At 37.5% G+C, this 18,248-nt stretch overlaps 1 protein-coding gene across 50 annotated transcripts in view; it reads left to right on the top strand.

Moving 5' to 3' along the window:
• elna (elastin a) overlaps nucleotides 1–18,248 on the top strand; it is a 73,215-nt gene that overhangs the window by 24,091 nt on the left and 30,876 nt on the right. For all 50 annotated transcript variants that reach the window (XM_083525550.1, XM_083525548.1, XM_083525560.1 and 47 more), the window contains exons 6-19: nucleotides 7,175–7,228; nucleotides 9,151–9,216; nucleotides 9,353–9,373; nucleotides 10,112–10,192; nucleotides 10,763–10,843; nucleotides 10,928–10,975; nucleotides 11,076–11,138; nucleotides 14,019–14,093; nucleotides 15,113–15,148; nucleotides 15,255–15,329; nucleotides 15,489–15,539; nucleotides 15,774–15,872; nucleotides 17,722–17,766; nucleotides 17,851–17,970. In XM_083525550.1, coding sequence (XP_083381676.1) covers nucleotides 7,175–7,228; nucleotides 9,151–9,216; nucleotides 9,353–9,373; nucleotides 10,112–10,192; nucleotides 10,763–10,843; nucleotides 10,928–10,975; nucleotides 11,076–11,138; nucleotides 14,019–14,093; nucleotides 15,113–15,148; nucleotides 15,255–15,329; nucleotides 15,489–15,539; nucleotides 15,774–15,872; nucleotides 17,722–17,766; nucleotides 17,851–17,970 — 915 coding nt within the window. The remainder of the gene's footprint in view (nucleotides 1–7,174; nucleotides 7,229–9,150; nucleotides 9,217–9,352; nucleotides 9,374–10,111; nucleotides 10,193–10,762; nucleotides 10,844–10,927; nucleotides 10,976–11,075; nucleotides 11,139–14,018; nucleotides 14,094–15,112; nucleotides 15,149–15,254; nucleotides 15,330–15,488; nucleotides 15,540–15,773; nucleotides 15,873–17,721; nucleotides 17,767–17,850; nucleotides 17,971–18,248) is intronic.

Raw genomic sequence — 18,248 nt, 5'->3', positions numbered from 1 at the left:
GGGAACCATCCCCAGCCACTCTCAGTGCCGGTCCCAAGCCCGGATAAATTGGGGAGGGTTGCGTTAGGAAGGGCATCCAGCGTAAAAACATATGCCAAATCAAATGTGCGGAGGATCCGCTGTGGCGACCCCTAACGGGAGAAGCCGAAAGAAACTTTATTACTATTAATATTTGTGATCATCAACATGTGAACAGAACATGTGAAAATCCCTGCTTGGTTAAATAATATATAATAATAATAATAATAATAATAATAATAATAATAATAATAATAATAATAATATTTTACAATATAAATTGGCACAAATTAATAAATTAAATAAATGGAAAATAATTTTTTTAATAGTTTACATTTGTTCAATCCCTTTTGGACCGAAATGTTACATCATGTTCAATGTTTCTGAAAAATTTCAGTATGAATATGTGTACCGTAACACCCCTGTTTTGAAGTGAGTAAAAACTGCAGGCATGGTTTTTCAGTTCTGATAAAGGGCAGCAAAATAAATTGAAGTGGCCAGATTTGGTAAAGTAGCCAAAAAACTTATTTTTTCAACAAGTATTCATGCAAATATCTACTTGACCAAGCACTAGGTTTTTAAACATTATATGTATAAATGTAGTGAATATTTATTTAACCTTCTTTATTTAAATGTATATGATGTACATTATACACTGATCATAAAAACCATATGAGTTTTTTATGCCACAAATTTGAAAGCACTTAAGTGTGTAGAATCTCTTAGTAAGCGCTATCATGATAGCATGACAAAGTCCCTGTGCACAATGCAAGGTCATTGGATTAGGAACTATGAACTACTTGAACTATACCTTGAGCAATGAATACCTATGAGATTACCTAAAAGGCTGTCTGCTTCCCAGGTCTCCTCATCTAATATCACTGACCAATTTTACAAATAAGCACAAATACCCACATCCACATTCCAAAATCTAGTGGAAAACCTTCGCAGAAGAGTGAAGTTAAAATAACTGAATATGGGAATTAGATCATGTAAAAACACCAAGACAAGTAAATAAATTCAAATTTCACATTACATTCTAAATAATTGCACATGATATAAATAATAATTTTGGCTGAGATTGGTGTATACAATACATAATTAGTAAGATTAAACCCCAAAGGAGCTATTCTGGAAGTGTCAGATTTCTGGATTAATATTGTGATTATTATTATTTGGATTGCGACTGCTGTTGTTCATCTATAAGCCAACAAATGAAGAATAACACAAAACCCATGAGACAACTACAAATAGAATAGTGTCAATGGTGAAATCCAAGCAAAACATCCTGCAGTGGATTAATAAGAATTGACATTGTTCAGCTTGAAAGCTGTTTCTGTTTACGCATGCCTATTTTCTGGACAAGCACAGATCATGCTGACTCAGCATGTTTGATTTGGCACATGTTTTTACGCTGGATGCCCTTCCTAACGCAACCCTCCCCAATTTATCCGGGCTTGGGATCGGCACTGAGAGTGGCTGGGGATGGTTCCCTGACCGGGGATCGAACCCGGGTCGCAACAGTGAGAGCGCTAGACCACCAGGGGACCGACAGCAGAATGTAGTTTAATTGCACAATTTATATTGTATATTTGAACATGAAGAACATACAGTGTTTCAAACTGTTTGTTGTAGAACTGACCCAAAATTATTTTAATCTCAAAACCGTAATAGATTTCTAAAATCACACAATGTTCATTATTTATTATATATATATATATATATGTGTGTGGCATGCAATCAGGGCCAGCAAAGCCTTCTCTGCTGGCAAAAATACTATCAGAGGCACTGACCTACATTGACCTAAATTGTAATATTCATTCATTCATTCATTTTCTCCCGCTTATCCGTAATTCGGGTCGCGGGGGCAGCAGTTTAAGCAGGCCCCCGCCATCGACTGCTGCCCAATCCTCACAGCACCGTCCCTTACGGTCCCTCCTGCAGGTGGTGAGCCCACGGGAAGTAAATTGTAATATTTGTTCCATGAAATTGTATTAATTTATTCCCAACAGTTTATTCTCTTCATTTCGTAGCGAGTCCCTTGGCTGCACTGCTTCCAGTATGTGTATGTGGATGTTAGATATTTTTGTCCTATGAGATTTCAGCCTCCATGTGCTGCCACGTCAATCTAATCTGCCCAGGGCCTTCAAAGTCTGTTCTGCTGGCGTTTTTACCATAGTCTCCTTAAGAATTAGCTTTGTTTCTTTAATCAAACAGATTTCATATTCACCTCACAGGGTTAGCTAGCTGGCCCAGGATAGCATCAGCATTTTTCTGTCCTCTGATTGGTTGGTCAGAGGGAAACTGTTACAGCCAAGTTCGACTGGCAAAACATGTCTGTAGCGTGCTGCACACATTAATACATCTGAGTTAGACTTTTTTTATGCCTACGGAGTAAGAAAAATTTGTTTGGTCTTGGACATAATTAAAAATACATTTTCAAGAAAAGATAGACATCGTGAGGAAAGGTCAGCCGACCCCAAAGCTAGCTAGCTTGTCTCAACCGGGGAATGGGTTTGTTCACCACTTCCAGACCAGTGAATACGAGCGGTACCACTGGCTTACAGCCTCTGAGGAGCGGTGCAAATTATAAGTATGCATCTCTGCTGAGTAGGTTGTGTTTGATTCAAATCTTTTATGTTTTTGTCATGTTATTAGACAAATATTATTTCTGAACTGCTCCAGATGATGTTCATGGCACAGCTGCAGTTGTAGTGTAGACGTTTGGAGTTGTCTAAACTAAGTTTCTTGCTTTAGTAAAAATGGTATTCACCCGCCATATGTGAAATGCCTCTCTCTCTGTAATGCCACGCGTTGTTATATTGTACAGCGCCACGATAGTGGTGGTATTAAGAGGTGGTGGGGTAAGTCCCAATGAAGGCCCATAATTAGACATTTGCACACAAAATAAACAAATAAATAAATGAATGAATTTTTTATATATATATATATATATATATATATATATATATATATATATATATATATATATATATATATATATATATATATAAATAATGGAACTTATCCTGGCACTATGGCAGAGCCTTAACAGGTTGAAACAAACTTACTCACATAACTTTCTTCCATTTATGTTTCGAACCAGGCCAAAACTTTACTGAAAGTCTTTCATAGGATAGTTGCTTAATAGTGCTCCTTAAATGCCCCTAATTTGGGATAAATAAGTAAATGCGGCAACATCCTGTACTGTTTTAGCAATTGCGAAACAAACCTTAGGGGTATCTTCCTCTGCTCTCTGATCATTCGTGCCAAGTGCTGTGCCACTTCTCTACAGTGGCTGTGACTGATTTTGCTGAACTGAATGCTGGCTTTTTTTCAAGGTTAGCCTTATGGGCTTGTAGTGGAAAAGGCCAGCTAACAGTGGTTAGCATAATTCTTGGACTATTTAGTAGCATGAATCTATGATTACTTAAAGGAAAGGGGTGGGTATGTTTTTGTAGGCATTTTCTTTTTTTTTTTTTTTTTTGGCATTTCGGTGTTGAGTGGTAATGAAAATGATTGCGATCTGCAGGAGAGCACTGCCAGTGGACTCCAGGAGCCTGTGGAGTTTTTTTGCTGAATCTGTCATCAGTTAAATGGACCAAAGCCATGGAATTCTTTGCTCACTTGAATTAAATCCTTTAGCATCCGCAATTGGTGAAGGGTGAGAGACAACGAGAGAGAGAGAGCGAGAGAGAGAGAGAGAGAGAGAGAGAGAGAGAGAGAGAGAGAGAGAGAGAGAGAGAGAGAGAGAGAGAGAGAGAGAGAAAGAGAAAACAAAGTTAAAGATAATACTACTATAGCTATTCAGCTTGGCTCCTTCTACCTGCATTGTTTAGCACTCCAGATGTCATGTCTGAGACATGGTATCTGAGGAAAAACAGGCAAAAAAAAATAGTTAAATGAATGCTTTTGTATCCAATTTCCCTCAGTGTGGCGTTTGTTTGCACTGAGGATTAACTTACCCAAACTTCTCATGTCTGAGAGCTGGAAAGACACTTGGCCTGAAAATTGACTTTGGCTAAGCTGAGACTCGATTGAGCTCTCCTGCTAACTTCTGCCTGCTTGTTTTGTATGCTACATAACATGTATCGACAGCTCAGCTGTACTACACCAGGATCCTCTTAGTACCTTGAATATTTTATAGTCATACAGTGCCTTGCATAAGTTTTCACCTCTTTTCAACTTCGTTCATCGAGTATTACAGGAGAGTTTTCACCCCCATTGCAGTGAAACATCCTTAAATAGGTTCAGGTGCAAAATTCGCATAATTAGTTGAAATCGAACAAAGTGTCACTTAAAATAATGGTCCCAAAATTAATTCCCTTGTTCTTGGAAAGTACAAAAGGAAGGCGCTTTTGAAAAATTATGGAACGGTACAAAGCAAAGTTTGGTTATATCAATTTAGCATTTTTTAATATTTAATAATTTAAAAAGGAAAATGGCCCAACCAGCAATTGGCCAGTTAATGTTGGCAATAGAAATCTATAAAACCCATAAAATTCCAATTAAATGTATTTCAGTTCCCACTTGTAACATGACAAAACTTTACTGATGGTTCTTTGCTGGATTAACACAGCCATCCAAACAAATACCCCGACAATATGATCAGTTAACAATGATATCCACTATTCTTGCCAACCCAAATGCAGAATTGGATTCGATATTAGTCCATATGGATTCTTGGTACAATTAATGTTTTAGTGTTCACAGAGAAAAACAAAGCTAATTTTTCCAACACTAGCCAGAATAAATATGTAAGTTTTTTTAAATCTTCTGGGTAATCAGTGGGCTTTGGGAGTGGTACATATGAATGAAATCTTCAGCAAATAATCAGGGCTGAAAAGAATCAGTCCTTAATTTCACTTGAGCCGAGGCCTCTCTTGATAATACGCCTAATGAGCTGTGGTGTAATACATGCAAAGCCTATTAAGCCCCGTTCCTATTAAAATACCTAAAATATGGTGTCTAAAATGGAACATTGCGAATTTTCAAGAAATCTTCCCATCCAAGTCATGCTCAAGCATAAATGCTCATATGGATGTAGACACGGATTCCTGCCTTATGCTTTCTTAACTTTTCCTTTTGATAACCCTGCTGCACCCAGAGCTTTTCAGTGAGACAATGCAAAGAGCCAGGAATACATTCCATTCACACATGGCTTGGCTTCAATTCCATCAAGGAAAGTTGGACTAATCCAACAATAAGTGAGGTGCTTGAGGGAGGCTTGCTGTCTGACACAGGGAAACCAGGGGAGTGCTTCATGGTGCATCATTAACTAATGGCAGACACCCCTGTCTCAGTGCCTGTTCCACGTATTTGAAGATTCCTTTTCGTGATGGATAACAGGAGATCAGCTAGCATGTATTAGGATAATGATAGATTTTAAGAATGCGAGAAAGTTTAGGAATAGGCTCACATTAGTTGACACATGTCCCTGAGACAGAATTTATCTCAAAAGAAGTCCTCCTTTTTCTAATCCCTAAATAATGTCCTTTGTCAGGAATAATGTCTCAATCAGTTGTGTTTCAATGCCAGAATATTCTATGGAATAATATAACAATAACTCTGCTAAAGACTACTTATTTGTAAATAGTAAAGCAGGTTAGCAGTTTAACAACTTTGAGTGTAAATTGCCAGTAGGTGCATTTACATGGACCATTGTAAACGGTTTAAAAGTCCAAACCGAATGAAAATGCGTCATATAAACACCTCAATCGGAATAAAAATTCCCAAACCAAATTAAACTGTAATTGGTTTGAGAGGGGTGGGATAAACCTTTCTACAAACCGAAGAAAATAAAAATTCTGCCTTGTAAACACTTGAAACTGATTACTTGCAGAAGTGGTACACAAACAATTTATTTGACGTTTTTTGACAGTCTCTTCTTCTGGGGCCATAAATTCCTCTACCAGTCCACACAAACACTAGTTGAACGAAGTTTAGTTTCCATTCCAGCAAAACAACCTGCTCCCACCAGTCCTTACTATGGACCTTCATCCACACGCGTCTGCTTTTCGGCAGAGGGAGGGGTAGTCATGGGAGATACAGTAATCACCCGCTTTACCGTGGTTCGAATCTCACACCCCCCGTTTATTGCGGAATTGCATTTGCCACATAATTTATTCATTTAGCTGATTTTCCTCTCGTGGATAGCATGATAGACCAAAACACTAAATAAACGGGGGATTACTGTATCCTTGTAGGCCTGTATCCCTGTAGGCGCATGTCACAAAGGCGATTAAAAGTGCCACCATATCGGATTAGCTAACATCTCATGTAAACAATCCAGCAAATCTTTCAGTCGGAATGATTTGAATCAGAATGATAAAAAGTGGACATGTAAACGTGGCTAGTGATAATGGTTGTGCAAAGGACTGCAGTCCTACACTAGATCAAGCAAATCGTCTGTTAAAAAATGCTCTGTATCTAATCTTTGCCTTGCAAGGTCAGAATACATCAACCTTACATTATAAAATAATCTTTTCACAACATGTTCATCATTGTACAATTCAGACTCAATCGTAAAACTCTTTGCAGGAGGACGGACATGCCTCATCATATTTAGCAGAGACCCGAGATAGTAAATATGTTTAGCCTTGTCCTTCTCAATTTGCTTTACTGTTGTTGTTGGGTTTTTTCTTACCATTAATGGTAGCTTGATTATCAGATTTATAGTGACAGAAGTACGAATGACAGACTAAGCATTCTTCTGCTCATCTTGCTCCAATCTCTCTTCCGCTCACTCTGTGTCATAAAGTAAAAATGCAGTCTGATGAATGATTCCATTTGTGTAGCACTTCCATGTGAGAAGAGAACACGATCTCCATGTGGGACGAGAACACGGTCTTGACATAAATATTCAATGAGTTCAAACTCCTTTTTCCCAAAGCCAAAAAAATTGTTCAAAGCATCCAAATGGCTTGTACCTCTCTCTCCCTCAATCACTCTCTCACTTTTTGTTTCTCTCTCTTTCACATTACTAAACTGACCCATCTGTTATTCATGGGCTGAAAAGAGTGCTTGTCTCGCCTGCCAAATAAAATTCTTATTGCAGGTTTGAAATGTGCTAGGTGCTAACCAAAGGAAATTAATGACTAATATATCCAGCATCCCATTCTGCCCTTAAATATTGTTTTTCTTTTTCTCTTCGAAGGTTATGGAGGCTTAGGAGCAGGTGGCCTGGGTACTGGAGGATTCAGACCTGGAGGTGTAGTATCGTTAATCTGTATTAACTCTGGGGAATAGCATTGTATGTCTGCCATATTATACTCAAAGCTCAAGAATCTATCTGTCTTTAAAAATCCTAGCCAAGAACCTAAATTCTACCCAAATTCCCAAGTACACAAACTAATTTAAATAAACTGCAATTACTCATGTCATAAAGTTAAAGTCTACATCAAAATACATTCACAGTGACTTAAATGTAATTTATGAATTATGCAAAATGTTAATTATATTAGAAACAGCTGAGATAAAATGTAATTGTCATTTTGGCTTTCAGGAAAGGTTTTTCAGTGCTCAGTGATCGACTAATAATAACATCTTTCTAATTTTATAAGCATTGCGACTTAGCTCTTACATTTATCTTCAGTTCCTATTCCTTTTTTTTCATCATTTGTTTAATAATATCTAATGATAATAAATTCCTTAATTACTGCAGTTTTTTAAAACACAAGACATATTCATTTGTTATGGTCCTGATGAAAAAGTGTTCCTGTTTTCAGCTATTTCTGACTGCTAACTTTGCTCTGTAGCCATGACTACATAACAAGGCTCCTGCAGTTTAGCAAAGTGTGTTAATACAATCTGATGTCAGATTAGGTAAAATTAAATATGACAATGTGCATGACAGGCCACCTATCATGTATTCTAGAAGTAAAACCACAAGCCAGCTGACATTAATCCATGGGCCTCAACCCATGACATAATGCATGAAAGACAAAGTACAGGAAAGATGCAGCAAAAGAAACAGACACTTAGCTCACACTAGTTTTACTTGCCTATATTAAATCTGTTATTTTTAACACTGAACCAAAGAAATAGTTAATGCTAACTAGCAACAGCTTTACTATCTAGCTATCAGCTTTACTTAGAGGTTTACTATCTATCTATCTATCTATCTATCTATCTATCTATCTATCTATCTATCTATCTATCTATCTATCTATCTATCTATCTATCTTCTTAATCCCTTACATTAGCAAAGTATGTATGTATGGCTATTAGCATTTAGCTAGATAGTATCTGTCATTATACAGCTTGTTTTAATAAACACAAAGCGATAAAAGACTGTATTAGGGTGACGGATATTCTCTCATTCTTGCTGTCACATCTGTTTGAGCTTATATTTGTTAGGAATTAATGTCTTTAAAGCTCTCTGATGCTAAATGTCCCCATATGACTTATGGCAGTATATCAATACAGGGAAATGCAGTGATGGGGTGTTGAAAAATGTAACAAATAGAAAGTTTTTTAATTCTTTCAAAATGTGGTAAATATGTAAGTAAACTTATTAAGATTTTTATCCAGACTTTACATTCCACTCTTAAACTTTTAAAAACAAATTTGCATTGATATTATTTATTGGAGAATAAAGGATTTTTTTTTTTATTCCTGCTGAGATTTCGAGGTTGTGTGCTGTGCTGACACTACAGTACAATGTACAGTAGTTGCACTCAGTTACAACAGATACTTTAGATAATTTATAAGATGCCGAACAGAATGGCATTGTTGGCAGCTTTAATTTGAATGTTGACGTTTTGGAAACTGGTTGACAGACTATAATGTAGTTCTTATAGGCAGGTAATCAACAACATTGTGTATAATTTAGGAAACTTTACAATAAAAATTTACTAAATGCAAAAACAGATCTCTGTTTGTAAATCAGACAATATACAGTAAATGAATAAAGATATAAATAAGATTTTTTTTGTAGTTACATTTGTAATATTTCAGTATAAAATGAATATCAGACACTACTAAAGATCACATTATAAAGCTTGTTCGTTGTTTGAGGTGGATTTTTCTTTAAACTACCAGAACAAAGTAATTGCAGCAGAATCTACATCCACAGATTTGTCAGAACATTATTGTTTCACCCTGAGCTTGTTTTTGTATTTATTCAATTAGGTGGTTATGGTGGATATGGTGGTGGAGTTATTCCTGGAACAGGAGCTGGAGGACTTGGAAAAGCAGGTTAATTGTGGCACTTAAGTCAATTTCTATTGAAGATTTTGAATTGTAAATCATTCAAATCTGCCAGATGTTGGTACTATCCTGTGAATTTAGCATTGCTCAATATCAATGTTATCCTTTTTTTCATGTGTCTTAGGCCTCAAGCCTGGAAAAGGAGGTACAAAATTTTGTCTTGACATTGTTATTTGTGTAATTACATTTCTCCCTGGCACAGCAGTAAAATTAGATTATCAAAAAAACAAACTAAGAAACCTAATTGTCTCCTTTATGAAAAGATATGAGTGATTTTTATAAGTTTAAAGATTTTCATCTACTGAAGTAGTGACTATTAAACACACTAAAGTTTCAGTCAGGACATGATTCCAGTCAGACTGGCAGTACCGGAGGTCTATAAAAAAAAAGAATGATGCAGTATGTCAGCAGCAGTCCTTCTATAATGGTTGCCTTTTCATGGTGTTTCAGTTGGCCTGGGTTTCGATTAACAAGCATCAGATCTCAAGCCAAATCAACCAGTGTACCTTCTGTGGGGAATTTTGCTGGTGGTTTCTGCATAAACTTGGTGCTTTACTTCATATTGTAAAAGCAGCGTGACATGTCTGTTCTTCAGCGTCAGATAGGAGAAGGTTAGGCAAACAGAGAACATTTTTGAAACATCTAGTGCCAAGTCCTTAATCCAGAACTGCCAGCTCATTTCCTTATATTGGAACAGACAGGTGAAGCAAGAAACTCGATTACTTAAAATAAGAGACTATAATATTGAATTCTTTACACACCTACTAATAAACATAGCTTATTGTGTGTGTGTGTGTGTGTGTGTGTGTGTGTGTGTGTGTGTGTGTGTGTGTGTGTGTGTGTGTGTGTGTGTGTGTGTGTGTGTGTGTGTGGTTTGCTTTAGGGCCAGGTACTGGAGGGACAGTACTGGGTCCTGGAACTGGGGGAACTGTACCTGGTGGTGGGCCTGCACTCCCTGGTGGAGGTAAGACAAATAACCTCACAGACAAACTAATAGGACATTACCCTGTCCTAAATTCAGTCCCATTTAATCCCCTAAACATTTTTTTATTTCAATATGAATACCATAATTGTAAACTTAAAAGGCAAGCTGCAATTACAAAATTCATCCTCAAATTTCTTGGTGTTTATAGTTCATACTTCTTGGCTACATCAGAGAATTGCTATTTTGCCAGATTATGATTCACTACAAAAGCACATTTATTTTGTTTTTTAGACATTTTAAATATTTTTAGGCAGACTGTCTACATTTACCACTGTGTTTCTTAAACAATTAAAATACTGTTTAAGAAATTCACCATGATTTGCCTAATTTATTATTTTTAAAAAAATTTTTTTGTTTGTTTTTGCAATGTGGCTTGCCTAATATGGCCATCATCTAGTCCATAATCTCTGTTTTCCACTCCAAGCCTTTTGATATCTCGCAGATCCAACATTTGAATATATATTTACACAGGGTCCTCGAGAGATTCTGCTCTCACCAGAGCATCTTTATGTTAAAATACTGTTACCAATGTGCTTATATTTCTGTTAGCTCCAGTCATTCCACAGACTGGTCTCCCAGGAGTGGGTCCTGGTGGGAAAGCTGCAAAACCAGGGAAGGCACCAGTGCCAGGTAACTGTTTGTGTGGGGCAATTGTAATATTGCAGTCTAAAAAGTGGTTGAATCTGATTTTCAATTTCTTTTTTTTTGTTGCAGGAGTAGGAGTGCCTGGAGCATTTCAAGGTGGAATTCTGCCAGGTCAAGGTGCATGTCAAACATATTTTCAAAGCTATTTTTGTTACATTAGGTCAAAAATGTTCTAAAATGTGTTCAAAAGTGTTCATCAGACCTAAATGTTTTGCAGGATTTAATAGGCTAGGTGTGCTTCCAGGTGTAGCAACAGGATCTGGACTTAAACCAAAGTCAGGTAAGATCTTTATTTTTGTCAAACAGACAGCAAAGTTGGATGCAGCTACAGGTTTTCCATACGTAAAAAGCAACAAACAATCTAACAAGCAGCAAACAATGTAAAACTCCAAGCTAAAAATGGGGTGAAAAAAAAAACAAACAAACAACAGTAAGCAATGACCAGGCGATCAGGACAACGATAAAGAGCAAAATAACAACAGAATAAAGTCAAAACCAGAATATATACACAGGTTCAAAAGGTTAAATATAGTGCTACAATAGAGACTTGGCAATGGTTAATTGAACATCTAGTCCATTTATAATATGAATGTGATTTTGAAGAGGTGTATGTAATAAGAAGCCCAGGGTACTTGGACAAGTGACTAAATTTATGTATCATCTTTTTCACCTTGGATTGTGCTGTAGAGGTGAATTTTGGAAGCTGGAAGTCCTATCATGATTTAACCTTCAGCATCCCACTGGGATCTTCTTGACTGTATATGCAGATTGCTTTTATTTTCAAGGGAGCTGAGGGGTTTGACTGTGTGGATTGTCTTTGCCAGGAGGCAGAAGTTAATTCAATTTGAAGACAAGGAATGAGAGTTAAAGCAGCTGTGATGTGATAATTCAAGTTTATTTGTGATAGGGTTGACGCATGCCGATTAGTTTAGTGAACCAAAATGAAATCTCTGATGGAACTCCACACCTTTGCTTCTGCTACATACCTGGGTTTTACTGTCTGGAGACAATCTGCAAAGTCATTGTTTTCTTGTGGATATTGTACAAGTTTTTGAAAGTTTACTGAGTGGCCCGGGTTCGATCCCTGGTCAGGGAACCAACCCCAGCCACTCTTAGTGCCGGTCCCAAGCCCAGATAAATGGGGAGGTTTGCGTTAGAAGGGCATCCAGCGTAAAAACATGTGCCAAATCGAATGTGCGGATCATGAATACGGATGATCCGCTGTGGCGACCCCTAATGGGAGAAGCTGAAAGAAAGTTTTACTACAGGTGAATCAGTGGAGTTTACATTCCACTGGAACAAGGGGAATCTGATATCCTCATAATCCTGGAATTTTGTAGGTTGAGGGGTTGTGAAATATTGTCAAATAAAATATAGTGAAGTAAAAAGTACATATATTTAATCATAAATGTAGTTGAGTAAAGAGTCAAAGTTTTTAATATCTTTGATACTCAGTAAAAATAAAAAAAAGTAGCCAAAAATCTATTTACGTGCAGTAACAAAGTACATTTACTTAAATACTCTACACAACTGCCAAAAAATTATGATGGGGGTTTAAGCCCCAGTATTGCAAACCTGCCACTTCTTGGCCCTTGAACAAGGCCCTTAACCCTCTTTGCTCTGGGGGCACTGTATAATGTCTGACCCCAGCTTCCTAACAAGCTGATATACAGTATGTGAACATTCACTGTGCTATAATATATACAGTATGTAACAAGTAAAAAATTATTGCTTTTCTATGCAAGCTTTAACACGCAATTCTTGAGTAGTGAAGTGAAGAGAGCAGCTAAGGGGTTCCAAAGGAACCTTCTATGGATGTTTGCAAATCCACAATGACCTTGGTTGAATCCATTATTACTCCCTACTTGCTATTTAACTTAATAGTCCAGAAGTTTTCTCCAGCATCTTCTTGACATGGTTCATGTGGCTTACCATGTGAGAGTAAATGAAAAGTATTTTCCCTGTATGTAGTACTTATTACTTAATGCCTGAAAGTAATTGCAACCAGGTGGGGCTAAACATTTACACCTTTAACATCAGTTGTTTGAGAGTTTCTGAGAGATGCACAGTATAATAATATTTTACAGTTTAATACAAATGCAGATAGATAGTAAATGTGTTGGATATTTGAGTGGAGCCAAAAAGAAAGTTGAATATATGGTTGTCGCCTAAGACGTTGAAAAGGCTTGCTGAGAACATGACCAGGAAATTGAGGTCTCTGAGGTGTGATGTGTTATGGTACCTCCTCAAAATGTTCAAAATGATTCTGCATGAAGTTGCTTTACAACAAAGTTGTAGTTAAATTAAGCTGCCACAATAGGAGTGCTTTACACATTCCCACATGATGAGTACATTTTGCACAGTTTACATAGGTTCTTAATCACAGGTATTCTCTGGATCTGGAACAGATTTTCAGGCTAGGCTAATAGAGAAGTCAATGAGGCAGTCTGAGAATGTCTATTTATCCCAGCATGTTACTTTAGTGATCACATCCTGTCTTAACCCTTAAAGAAATGCAACCTTAAGTGCAGGTTTGTACCATACATTGTCTGTATGTAGTATTCTGATCTAAAGAGCATATTCAGCTTCACCTTCCTTGTGAGACAGTGAGATGGTCTTGTTGTTTTCTGACCAAACAGCCTTACGCTGCTAATGCCTGCTTCTGCTTAGGCAGAACTGCTGCATCACTGATCAGCAGTGTCTTCTGCCAGACAGATGGCAGATTGGATGCAAGTGCAAGTAAATTATTTCTTTATTAAAGAACCAGGGAAGCAGCCCAAAACACAAATCCAGAAACAAGGTTTATCAACAACCAGGCTTAATGAGGGTAAATTCAAAGAGCACAACTGAGTCAAAACCAAAATCACAACATATCTTGGAATGTTATTAGTTCACTGCTAAATTACTTATGGACAGGGACTATGTTTCCTAGGTAAGAACAGGTGTGTAAAATCTGAAGTTTAGGGAACCTGATTTGGAGTCTGTGATGCAAGTTCCTTAGCTGTATCATGACAGTTATTGATGACTACAGTCATACATAAAAAAGCATTTACCCTATTTTATTTAGCCAATATAATATATTTGTACTTGATTTTATTGACAACACAAACCAAAAGTACAATATTGTTGTGCTTCTGATTATGTCTGTTCTGCTTAACAGGTACTGGTATTGTGCCAGGCCAGATGCAACCAGGGGTCTTTCATGGATACCCTCTCAAATCTCCAAAATACCCAGGTATAATGTTTACTTTAACTTCATTGTCATCACTATATACTGTTAAAGCTTATAGTAATCTAATTAATGAACAAGAAACGGGATGCATGGCAACAAATCTAGCAGTCAGTGGTTAGCTAGGAGTATATTAATATATTATTTTTATAATTGTGTTAAGTATAAATTTGGTCACACATCAGGGTGTTCCCTTTTTATTGTAGTACAGTTTTAATTATTGTCAAAACTACTTATGTTTCAGTGAGTATTATCCATAGTGTACTGATCTGGAACACCCAAGTTCTCTTTATGGACCCAGCATTATGTTTAGAGAGGAAAAAAACAAATGACTATATTTTTTGTAATTAACGTACTGTATGTATTTGGACTGTCAATGATTCAGACCTCAAAATCAAACATAATCTTCTAATCGGCAAAGAAAAATGTAACTAACTCCTGCATTTCCATCATTCTTTTTTGGATATTTCTAAAATGTATATACCGAGACCACTGGAAGTTAAATAATCAGTATTATTAGGTGTGTTGATTATCCAGATAAGAGAAATTGTTTCTTTATCCCAAACCACTTTTTTTGGGAAGATCAAAAAAGAATATAATGTAAAGTGAAAATATAATGTTTGGAGATGGAAATGTCGAATTTTTTAGAGTAACACCAGCTCGAATTATTTAATGTTTTCCAGGTTTTGATTCGATCATGCTTAGATTAGATTAGATCATGCTTTAATGGGATTCAGCTGCACATGCTGTATTCATCACTCATTTTTTACACTTCTAGGGTTTCCTTGAAGATTTTAGTGCTAAAGTACTGTATTATCTTAATCCAAACCTGTAGTAGCTCTAGAAAATGGAGAAAATACCAAATTAGTACTAACCTCATCCTAGTAAATGTCTATTAATCTATTGTTTATATTGCAACATTGTATGCTTCCCATTTTCTACTATTATATGCCATGTGAATAGTTGGCCACCACTATTCTCTGGGGAAGGTATAAGTTCTCTTACATTGTCTGTTGTCCCAATAGGCGGATCCCCTTATACTGGAGGCAAACCTCCATATGGTATTGTACTATTCCTTTAAGTAAATGCATGCATAAGCTTTTTTGTAATTTGCTCATTTATTGATTGTGTTGGCATGTTGCCTAACTCTCACGTGCTATGCTTCAGGTTTTGGTGGCTTTGGTACTGGTGCAGGATTACCTGGTGGCAAAGGCGCTAACCCAGGCTTTCCCACAGGCACTGGTGTGTAATAAGCATAAAGGACGCATGGTTATGCAGTGGCCACGATTAGAACACTGCTGCAAATAGCACTGGCTGCAGATTAATTTTTAACACACATTCAAGCAATACCTGAAGCTAAGAATGCATGGTTATTGGCTGATTTGCCCTCTTTGTGTATAGGTATGGGGAACTTAGGTGTCTCAGCTGCACAGGCCAAAGCTGCTAAATACGGTAATGTCTCACTTTCATGCCAAAGGTTAACAGATTTGCGTTGTCACATTTAAACTTTATAGAGAGCAAATCAGATGGTGAAAGCAAACCACTAAAGCAAATTGAAAGCTTGAGCTGTTCATACTTGATAGTAATGCTTTCTTGGTCTGTGTGGTGTCACTGTAATGTGCTCTCGTCTTTAATTTACTGGTTATATTATAGTATTTTAAGGGTGAGTATCACACTTTCTTCTAGGCCCCGGAGCTGGCGTGAGTGGGATTGGAGGTGTTCCTGGAGCCGGCTTAGGTGGAGTTGGAGGTGTACTAGGAGCTGGATTTTATCCAGGTGTTGGAGGTGAAAAAATGAGCACACAGCTATATTAGTTCTTTCAAAATTTGGGAAAACTTTAAATTGCATGACTCTGAAATGGTTGCACTAGGGGACAGTGTTTAGTTGCTCTGGGTTGCTGATCAGAAGCTTGGGGGTTCAAGCCCTTAAGCAAAGCCATTCACCTTATCTGCTCTGGAAGCTGCTCTGTACCATGGCTGATCCTGAATTCTGACTATAATTTACTAAAAACCTGGATTAAGCAATGGAAATAATTTCACTCTGCTGTAATGTATACAGTATTTCACAAAACTCAGTACACCCCTCACATTTCAGCAATAATTTTATTAAATGTCAATACTATAGAAATGAAATCTGCATTTATTTTAAAATAGACAATGTGTAGCTTGTATATCAGTACAGTCCTCTAAAAAGAATCAACATGCGGAAATTACTGTCTGAAGAACTGGCAACAAAAGTGAGTACACCCTAAGTGAACATGTCAAAACTGTGTCCAAAGTGTCAATATTTTGTGTGAGCACCAATGTTATATTTTACTGCCTTAATCCTCCTGAGCATGGAATTCATTAGAGCTGCACAGGTTGTTGCTGGGATCCTCTTCCACTCCTCCACAAATAAATCACAGAGCTAGACACATTAGACACCTTGCGCTTCTCCACCTTCCACTTGAGGATGCCCACAGGTTTTCAATAGGGTTCAAGTTTGGGGAAATACTCTGCAACTTTGCCGCCTTCACCTTCAGCTTCCTCAGCAAGGCAGTTGTCATCTCGGCAGTGTGTTTGAGGTCGTTATTATGTTGGAAAACTGCTGTTTGGGGGGGAGAGCATCATGTTCTGCTTCAAAATGTCACAGTACATGTTGTAATCTATGTTTCCCTCAATGAACTGCAGCTCCCCAGTACCAGCAGCACTTATGCAGCCCCAGACCATTCTTGACTGTAGGTAAGACAGTTTTCTCGGTGCTCCTCACCAGGGTGTAACCACATATGCTGGGCATCATCTGAGCCAAACAAGTTAATCTTAGTCTCATCCGTTGTCTTCAGCAACCTGTTTCTTGTGAGACAGCTTCAGAAGAGGCTTCCTTCTGGTCATGCAAATTGACTTGTTGCAGTGTATGGCATATGGGCTGAGCACTGACAAGCAGACCTTATGCGTCTGCAACCTCTAAAGCAATGCTGGCACCACCCATGCATCTGTTTTTGAAGCCAGCTTCTGCGCCTAAAGCACTGCACAAGGACTCAACTTCTTTGATCAACCCTTGCAAGGCCTGTTTCGAGTGGAAGCCATTTAAAAAAAACCTCTGTATGACTCTGGCCACTGTACTGTAACTCAGTTTCAGGGTAATACCGAACTTCTTCTAGGTCATCTGTGTGGAAAGCAACAATTATAATTCCCAAATCCTCAGAGAGTTCTTTGCCATGAGGTGCCAAGATGAACATCTAGTGGTCAGAATGAGAGAATTGTACTCAAAACACAAAGTTTGAAATACTCTAATACAAGATATACAAATTTGTATGGTCCTGTCAAGCAGACAAAAACATGAACATGATGAATATGACATGCGGCTTTGCTTGACACAGCGTTACGTGACATACAGCTTTTATCACTTAGGGTGTACTCACTTTTGTTGCCAGCTATTTTGACAATAATGGCTGTGTGGTGAGTTATTTTCAGAGGACAATAAATCTATACTGCTGTACAAGCTGCACACTGACTTGGAATATATCCAAGTTTCATTACTATAATATTGTCTCTTTATAAGATATACTAAAATGGTTGCTGAAATGTGAGGGGTCTATTCACTTTTGTGAGATACTGTATGTGACATATAAAGGGTTCTTTTTGTATTTGATCAGGTGTAGGTGGTCTTTCACCAGCTCAAGCCAAGGCTGCTAAATATGGTAAGTTGTACATATTAAATGCATAATGTTAATGTATGGCACACAATAAAGGAGTTACTGATGTTCATTTTATGTGTTTATCAGGTGCTGGTGCAGGATTGGGTGGAGCTGGAACTGGTGCTGGTTTAGGTGGAGCTGGACCTGGTGCTGGTTTAGGTGGTCTTGGTGGTGTAGGACCTGGAGGAGTTTACCCTGGAACTGGAGGTGAGTAAAGTGAAATCACTATCTTTACCATTTGCGTTTACTTCTTTTCAAGCCCTTACACACTCACTCAATCTTCAGGTCATGAAGTTGATACAATGTGCAATACTCCATGACCATGATAGCTTTGTCATGTCATAAGATCATATTACATGTTAATTTTTTTAAGGGACAATACTATAGAAATGAAAACTGGATATATTTTAAAATAGACAATGTGTAGCTTGTATATCAGTACAGTCCTCTAAAAAAATCAACATGCAAAAATTATTGTCTGAAGA

Source organism: Silurus aristotelis (genome assembly GCF_946808225.1).
Source record: "Silurus aristotelis genome assembly, chromosome: 22".
Taxonomy (NCBI): Eukaryota; Metazoa; Chordata; class Actinopteri; order Siluriformes; family Siluridae; genus Silurus; species Silurus aristotelis.
The sequence above is the reverse complement of the archived record's forward strand: the minus strand, read 5'-3'. Positions and strand labels throughout refer to the sequence as shown.